Below are 8,831 nucleotides of genomic sequence, written 5' to 3' on the forward strand. Positions count from 1 at the left end.
CTGCATGAGCATGCGCACTCGTGGTCAAAACTCGTCAAAATTCACTGTACGTCTAATTTTAGCTGCGCACGAATCTTCAAATACCAACGCTTTGGAAACAACAATTTTTCACCGGTTCGAGACAAAATCTCCAGTCCAGTAACATTGGAATAATTTTATACCACCTATATTTATCATCATGGGTCTGGAAAAAAAGGAGTATTGCTTACATTCCGTCCACTTACAACTAAAATGCACCTAAACATTCTGTCAAACAATATAGCTCGAAGGTTTCCCCTACCAGGCTGGGGGATACTAACTCAACAGAGGCAGGTAGGCTGAGATTTTGGGTTAAAAAGTTGTCGAAAATAAACGTTTTAAATCAGTTACTCCTTGATATTTTCAAATCTGTTCAATGTATCTGCCTGAAATTTTGCAAACTTACTCAGCATTTCCAATGGCATGAAGCAGAATTTTAGCCCTAGCACAAGTAGAAATATATTTTTAGAATTGTTGCAAGATAGTTATATGCATCTTGAACACGCGGCCAGTACAACTGGCCTTGACACGGAACGATTCAAGGGGGGCAATCCAAAGCGCATAGTGCTTTTAGTTATGCGCTATAGAAATCTCCTTAATAAATAAAATACCCTTGCTTTTCCTCTGACAAAAAAAATCACAAGTGCTCCTGTCCACGTGTTTCCGACACACCCCTCGCTAGTGATTGGCCCCTCCAATGTTTGTTCGAGTAAAAATCAAGGGTATGCACTCTTTCACAATTCATACATAGCCGACAGAGTTATTATTCTCAATTCGTCTGTTCCCATGGTTTTCATGTGCCCCACTTATCAGTAACCGCCAGCACTGACAAAAAAATGAGGATGACTGGAATCGTGACGCTGTACGGCTTGCATAACGAAGCTGTTTTTGCATTCACATTCGTCAAAATAATCAGCATTATAATTGAGCATTTTCGAGTAAATCATTGTAGAAAAAGCGAATATCAAACTTTGTCACAAAAGTCCTCCAACATGGGTCCTTAGAAAGTATATGTTGAGTTAGCCCTCGTCTAGGCATTGAAAAATACATTCATTGTGACAATTTTGAAGACATGTCCAGATTTGGTGACTTATGACAGATTGTTAGCGCGGCATGGTCTGGAAGAAGTTGTTGGCTTTAATATCTACACCTACACGAATATTTGATGCAACTATGATGACCAGATTATTGCACGGCTTTCTTCATAAGACTTCCCCGATTAAAACCATACTATCAACATCGTGTTTTTCTCACATAGGATAGCAAAAAGGTCGCAACCATCGCCCCCCCCCCCTCCCCTACACACACACCCATGGGCTGACAAAAAGAGAAATGGCGGTTTGACGCAGGGGCGGGAGGGGGGGGGATGTTTTCGTGGTTGACTGTGAAATGAAAAATCTTCTCACCCTGTTTGTCCTGACTTCCCTTTCCTGCTCCGTGTAGGCTTACCGTCGTCACATCCACAACTCACTCGGAAGGCAAAACCACGCACAGACTAAATTAACCTGCTCATCCATCTCTCGTCTGTCTCCAGTCGTACAGCGCCGACGTTGCAGAACAATAGCTTGCTTCTCTATCATTGTCCATGCTAAGCTAGCTATAAGTAGGACCCATGAATCTTCCAAGCATGACCTGAGATTTCCGGGCAACGTTAAGTTCTCTGGCACACAACAACTTTACTAAAACATCGCTTTTCTGGTCGTTGGCCGAGACGCTCCGGTGATGACAAGGGGGATAGGTTTAACGTGCTCTCCGACATAAAAAGAGTTCTGTCACGTCCGACAACTCAGAGCTTACCATCTTCGCAGTCCAGGTACAATCAGAACCACTGTCCAATCGGCGGACGTAAACTTCATTTCATTACAAGTGGTGTCACCGGCAAAAGCCATAACCGTCAAAACTTTCTGAAACAAAGGACAAAGCCGGAACAGTAACAAAGCCGGGTTTTACTTGAAACTTTTTGAAAAGCAAACTTAGTTGCAAAGAAGGGACTGCAGCAACCACAAGTAATAAAACCAGTGTCAAGTCAACCACACTCAAGGATTGTCTGTGTTTCTACCGAAACACACAAACCAGGACATTATACCAAGAACAAACAAGAACAAAAAGATGATAAAACTAATAATTACAGCTGGTAAGTGATTTAAATTTGTGTAATAATATCTTTCACTTTAGTCATGTTGTGTTGATCAAATCCGCGGGCACCAGATTGATAATGACATTTCAGTTGTACTTTTCTTTTTCTGTTTTTAAATTCTTGTTCTTCTTGCTAATCTTCTTGTTCTTGTTCTTTTTCTACTGCTTGTCGACGTACAAGTTCCACTCTAAATTTATAATCGAGGCAAAATGTATACTGTTTTTGTGTAAGATGTTTTGGTTGTTTGTTAGCTTGTTTGTGTGTGTTAGTTTATTTCTATCTTTTTTGTTCTTTGCTACTTTCTTTGTTTGTTTTTGCATTAAGTAAACGTTTTGACTAAAAGTTTTAACATAGACTGGGAATCGATACGATTGTGATGGTGTATGTGTGTACAGGGGGGTGACAACAGTGATGCATACTCGAGGTCGACAAACTGAAATTTAGAGCGTCGCGCGTAACTTAGTTTTGTCGGAACTAAACAACTGAGCAAAATCAAAAAACAAGAAAGGTAGGTTGTTGGAACGTTTGTTAACAATACATTCACAAAGTGTTATTAAGTGAATGTATTGTTTTGTCAATAACAAACGTTCCAACAACCTACCTTTCTTGTTTTTTGATCCTGAATTTTGGAACGTTGTCAGTCTCTTTGTTTTTGGATTTAAACAACTGAGCGTTCAAGTTGGTTTAAGCGTGTTTTTATTAATTTCTTGTATACACGTTATAAACAGTAAGACCATTAAGAACGTTAACAAGCAGACTTCTTATGGACACGTTCTAAAACTGATAATCAATACACATTCTAATAACAAGATAAGCGGTCTGACGCGTTAAAGTTGACTTGGTGACAGTACATGATGTGAGAATTGTATAACTGTCGTCTGTCATTATGTTCCTTCGTCCTTGTGGAGTTATGAACATGACTAAGAAAAGTAAAAAAGCTTACAGTTGGGTGTATACTACTTCCTATACAGGTGAGAAAAACTAAGTAATCTCAATCATGAATAGCAACATAAGAGAAACTAATAGAATATTTTGTAACTGCTCAAACGGATTGAATTGCGTTAAAGAATGAGGAACAACCCTAGATATAGAAAATCTGAGTGATAGCGTCAAGTTTTTTGGTTTTTTTAAGGTAGTCTGTCGATTATGATTTTGGGCTGTTTGTTCCATTTGTGACCCTCCACCACGAAATGAGTCGCATGTCACCTTTGCATGATTTTCATTTTTATGCTCTATCCAGTGGTGAAAACCGTTTTAGAAAAGAGCGAAAACTGTTTGAGTTATAAGCCTGTGACAAAGGCGATCCTCCCACTGTTATCACACACTCCCCGGGCTTATATTAAGCCTAGCGCAGAACCGCGCGAGGTGACATGCGACTCATTTCGTGGTGGAGGGTCCATTTGTGAGTCGGACGTTCGAATGTATTGGATACAAACGTGATCGATTAATACAAAAACTCCAGACTTTTTGCTGTGAAGGTTAAACAATTCAAAAACAAAAATAGATGTTTGGATGCTTGTTCAAATCTGCTTTGCTCGCTACCATTTGCATTAACACAGACATGTCTAGAAGACGGATAAACAGAGGAAGAGTCCCTGTATCAACATCGTGATATAATAAAACATGTATGGTATTACCTTCACATTCAACTGCAGCCTAATTCCAGCATCACTTAGTCAAACGCAACTCTAGAGGTAGTTGTCAGTCGTTATTTGGTAGCATTGCAAATCCACTTAGGCAAAAAAAAAATAGGTGTGGTTACGGTAACATGGCCAAAAAAAAGTGGGTAGGAAGGTAGGCAATCCATTTTTTTTTTTAACTTTTTTTTCTAATGTGTACAAATTAAACCTACTTGACAGGGAAATAAGTGTGCGACTCGGGCGCTTTCGCTTTCATTGCATTTTCTGCACTCGTTTTCTTGTTTTTTGTGGGTTTTTTTGACAAATGTAATAAAAAGTTATAGGGTCGGCCCCTAAAAATAGGGTAGGTCGGGTTACCGTAACCACACCTATTTTTTGTTTAGGCCTTATTGAAGAATGTGCACGCTGTGCTTTCCTGCACATTATGGTCAGTCTTCTTCTTCTTCTTCTGCGTTCGTGGGCTGAAACTCCCACGTACACTCGTGGTTTTTTTGCACGAGTGGACTTTTACGTGTATGACCGTTTTTTACCCCGCCATTTAGGCAGCCATACGCCGTTTTCGGAGGAAGCATGCTGGGTATTTTCGTGTTTCTATAACCCACTGAACTCTGACATGGATTACAGGATCTTTTTCGTGAGCACTTGGTATTGTGCTTGTGTGTACACACGGGGGTGTTCGGACACCGAGGAGAGTCTGCACACAAAGTTGACTCTGAAAAATAAATCTCTCGCCGAACGTGGGGACGAACTCACGCTGACAGCGTCCAACTGGATACAAATCCAGCGCGCTACCGACTGAGCTACATCCCCGCCCTATTATTGTCAGTTATTAGGAACAAAAGTGTCCAAAGGTCTGAGGCAAGTTAACTTGTTTCCATAAACTTCTCTGGTGGACGATCCAAATGATTGCTCTAAATGTGCGTCTTCCGATATGCATAATTTCTGGCACCACCCTGTGTGTTTGTGTGAATGTGTATGCGTGTGTTTAGAGCGATTTCCAGAAAACTATTCGACAGATCTTCATAAAACTGTCCATACCCCTTCTTCCAGATGATATTTCCAATCATCTTCCTTTTATTCTTGTCTTTCTGTTCTTGCTCTTCGTCTTGCTCGTTGACTTTTGTTTTAATGTCCCCCTTTTTTGTGTGTTAAAGCGATACGTTGTCAGTTAATAGTGTCGCATTTTAGAAACATGTAGAATAGTATTCATAATAACGATACATTTTTATTTAATAGTGTCATATCTTAAAAATATGCATAAAAGTATGCATAATAACGATACATCTTTAGTTAATAGTGTCACATTTTAGAAACATGCAGCAGATTATGCATGATAACGATACATCTTTAGTGAATAGTGTCGTATCTTAGTAGTATTCATAATAACGATACATCTTTAGTGAATAGTGTCGTATCTTAGTAGTATTCATAATAACGATACATCTTGCAGCAAATTATGCATGATAACGATACATCTTTAGTGAATAGTGTCGTATCTTAGAAACATGCAGAATAGTATTCATAATAACGATACATCTTTAGTTAATACTAGTGTCGTATCTTAGAAACATGCAGAATAGTATGCATAATAACGATACGTGTTTAGTTAATCGTGTCGCATTTTCCTTTGTAAGCCTGGTCAAATGTTCCTCTTTTGATCAGAGAGTTAACGTGTGTGGTTTGTTTTCTTATCTTGCAGGATGCTTAATTGCCGCATGCTCCGCCCAGGGTAAGTAGTCCCTGCAGCCTATTGCCAATTATATTGTGTGGGGTTTCATTCTTACTTACTACTCATTTCTGGTGGGGTAAGGGGTTAGGAGAGTTGGGGTTGATAAAGTGCGCAACTGAGATTTGTGACCCTCCACCACGAAATGAGTCGCATGTCACCTTTGCATGATTTTCATATTTTTACATATTCCTAAAGAGTTTTTTATGCTCTATCCAGTGGTGAAAACCGATTTAGAAAAGAGCAAAAACTGTTTGAGTTATAAGCCTGTGACTAAGGTGACCCTCACACTGTTACCAGACACTCCCCGGACTAATATCAAGCCTAGCGCAAAACCGCGCGAGGTGACATGCGACTCATTTCGTGGTGGAGGGTCACATTTGGAGTCGCTGCTAAATCTGGCCTAAATCGTACCTAAATCATTGGGGCCGTTCTGCACATGGCAGACGTGTCGCCGACGTGGCCTCGACGACTCGGGAGCGATTTTTAAACGACACAAGTTGGGGGAAATTGGTTGCAAGACTTCCATGTAATCGCCACTACAAAAAAAAAACCACAACAACACCATAAGGTCGCCATACTCGTGACTATTTCGTTCTGTCTATAATTAAACGTTCCATCAAGTAACCTTTCATATGTGTTTTGATTTCATTCGTGTTTTTTCAGCGTAACAAGGGTACACAGATTCCGAGAGACAGAAAAACAAAGATGGGGGGGGGGGGGGGGAGGGGGGGAGGAAGGGGGGGGGATACAGATCATACATAGAGAAATATAGATGGAGAGAGAAAGGGGGAGAAGTAGACAGACAGACAGCCAGCCAGCCCGACAGAGAGAAAGACACACATACCGACAGACGGACGGACGGACGGACAGACATACAGACAGACAGACAGACAGACAGACAAACATACATACATACATACAGACAGACATACAAACAGACAGACAGACAGACAGACAGACAGACAGACAGACAGACAGACAGACAGACAGACAGACAGACAGACAGACAAACAGACACACAGACAAAGAGGAGAGGCGAAGACAGAACAAAAATAATATAGCAGGCTGTCACGAGATGGAAGAAACAAACAAGTCGCGTAATGCGAAATTACTACATTTAGTCATGCTGTGGAACTCACAAAATGAAACTGAACGTACTGCATTTTTTCACAATGACCGCAGTCCGCCGCTCGTGCAAAACGCAGTGAAACTGACGAGCCTGTTTAGCGCAGTACGCGTAGTGGTTTCGCTGTGCTGCATAGTACGCTTTTCTGTACCTCTCTTCGTTTTTAATCCAAACGTATCATATCTATATGTTTCTTTGAATCAGGAACCGACAAAGAATAAGATGAAATTATTTTTAAATCGATTTCGGAAATTTTATTTTGATCATAATTTTTATATTTTTTAATTTTCAGAGCTTGTTTTTAATCCGAGTATAACATATTTATATGCTTTTGGAATCAGAAAATGATGAAGAATAATATGAACGTAAATTTAGATCGTTTTATAAAAAACATATTTTTATTACAATTTTCAGAATTTTAATCACCAAAGTCATAAATAATATTTTAATCTACCAAGCTGAAATGCAATACCAAAGTCCGGCCTTCGTCGAAGATTGCTTAGCCAAAATTTCAATCAATTTGATTAAAAAATGAGGGTGTGACGAGTGCCGCCTCAACTCTTACAAAAAGCCGGATATGACGTCATCAAAGACATTTATCGAAAAAATAAAAAACATTTCTGGGGATACCATATCCAGGAACTCTCATGTAAAATTTCATAAAAAACATATAAATATGCTGAATCGCTCCACACACACACACACACACACACACACACACACACACACAGACATGCACACACACACACACACACACAAACACATACACATACACACAGACACCCACACACAAGCATACACACAAACACACACACACATACACAACGACCCTCGTCTCGATTCCCCCTCTATGTTAAAACATTTAGTCAAAACTTGACCAAATATAAAAACACCACCGAAACTATTGTCAGCCTCACAGACAGAGGCAACACCCTTTGGCAAACGGACATGTTGGAACCCAAAGAGGTCGACGTTAGATATACTAACAAGAGACCGACAGACAAAGAGACCGACGTTAGATATACTAACAAGAGACCAAAAGACAAAGAGACCGACGTTAGGTATACTAACAAGAGACCGAAAAACAAAGAGACCGACGTTAGGTATACTAACAAGAGACCGAAAAACAAAGAGACCGACGTTAGGTATACTAACAAGAGACCGACAGACAAAGAGACCGACGTTAGGTATACTAACAAGAGACCGAAAAACAAAGAGACTGACGTTCGGTAGACTAACAAGAGACCGAAAGACAAAGAGACCGACGTTAGGTATACTAACAAGAGACCGAAAGACAAAGAGACCGACGTTAGGTATACTAACAAGAGACCGAAAGACAAAGAGACCGACGTTAGGTATACTAACAAGAGACCGAAAGACAAAGAGACCGACGTTAGGTATACTAACAAGAGACCGAAAGACAAAGAGACCGACGTTAGGTATACTAACAAGAGACCGAAAGACAAAGAGACCGACGTTAGGTATACTAACAAGAGACCGAAAGACAAAGAGACCGACGTTAGGTATACTAACAAGAGACCGAAAGACAAAGAGACCGACGTTAGGTATACTAACAAGAGACCAAAAGACAAAGAGACCGACGTTAGGTATACTAACAAGAGACCAAAAGACAAAGAGACCGACGTTAGGTATACTAACAAGAGACCGAAAGACAAAGAGACCGACGTTAGGTATACTAACAAGAGACCGAAAGACAAAGAGACCGACGTTAGGTATACTAACAAGAGACCGAAAGACAAAGAGACCGACGTTAGGTATACTAACAAGAGACCGAAAGACAAAGAGACCGACAAACAACAGATCCAAAGACAGAAGGACAGAGATGTGTAAGATGGTTGACGCGACTGACAAACAAGACAGTGTGATGGTTGACGCGACTGACAAACAAGACAGTGATATGGTTGACGCGACTGACAAACAAGACAGTGTGATGGTTGACGCGACTGACAAACAAGACAGTGAGATGGTTGACGCGACTGACAAACAAGACAGTGAGATGGTTGACGCGACTGACAAGCAAGACAGTGAGATGGTTGACGCGACTGACAAGCAAGACAGTGAGATGGTTGACGCGACTGACAAACAAGACAGTGAGATGGTTGACGCGACTGACAAACAAGACAGTGTGATGGTTGACGCGACTGACAAACAAGACAGTGA

General features: G+C 40.5%; 1 protein-coding gene across 2 annotated transcripts in view; it reads left to right on the plus strand.

The window, feature by feature from the left end:
* Positions 1 to 1,790: 1,790 nt before the first annotated feature.
* LOC138950462 (uncharacterized) overlaps positions 1,791 to 8,831 on the plus strand; it is a 25,027-nt gene continuing 17,986 nt past the window's right edge. For both annotated transcript variants that reach the window (XM_070322192.1, XM_070322193.1), the window contains exons 1-2: positions 1,791 to 2,152; positions 5,495 to 5,524. In XM_070322192.1, coding sequence (XP_070178293.1) covers positions 2,128 to 2,152; positions 5,495 to 5,524 — 55 coding nt within the window. In that variant the 5' untranslated portion in view covers positions 1,791 to 2,127. The remainder of the gene's footprint in view (positions 2,153 to 5,494; positions 5,525 to 8,831) is intronic.

The sequence above is a fragment of the Littorina saxatilis genome, linkage group LG16 (assembly GCF_037325665.1).
Source record: "Littorina saxatilis isolate snail1 linkage group LG16, US_GU_Lsax_2.0, whole genome shotgun sequence".
Taxonomy (NCBI): Eukaryota; Metazoa; Mollusca; class Gastropoda; order Littorinimorpha; family Littorinidae; genus Littorina; species Littorina saxatilis.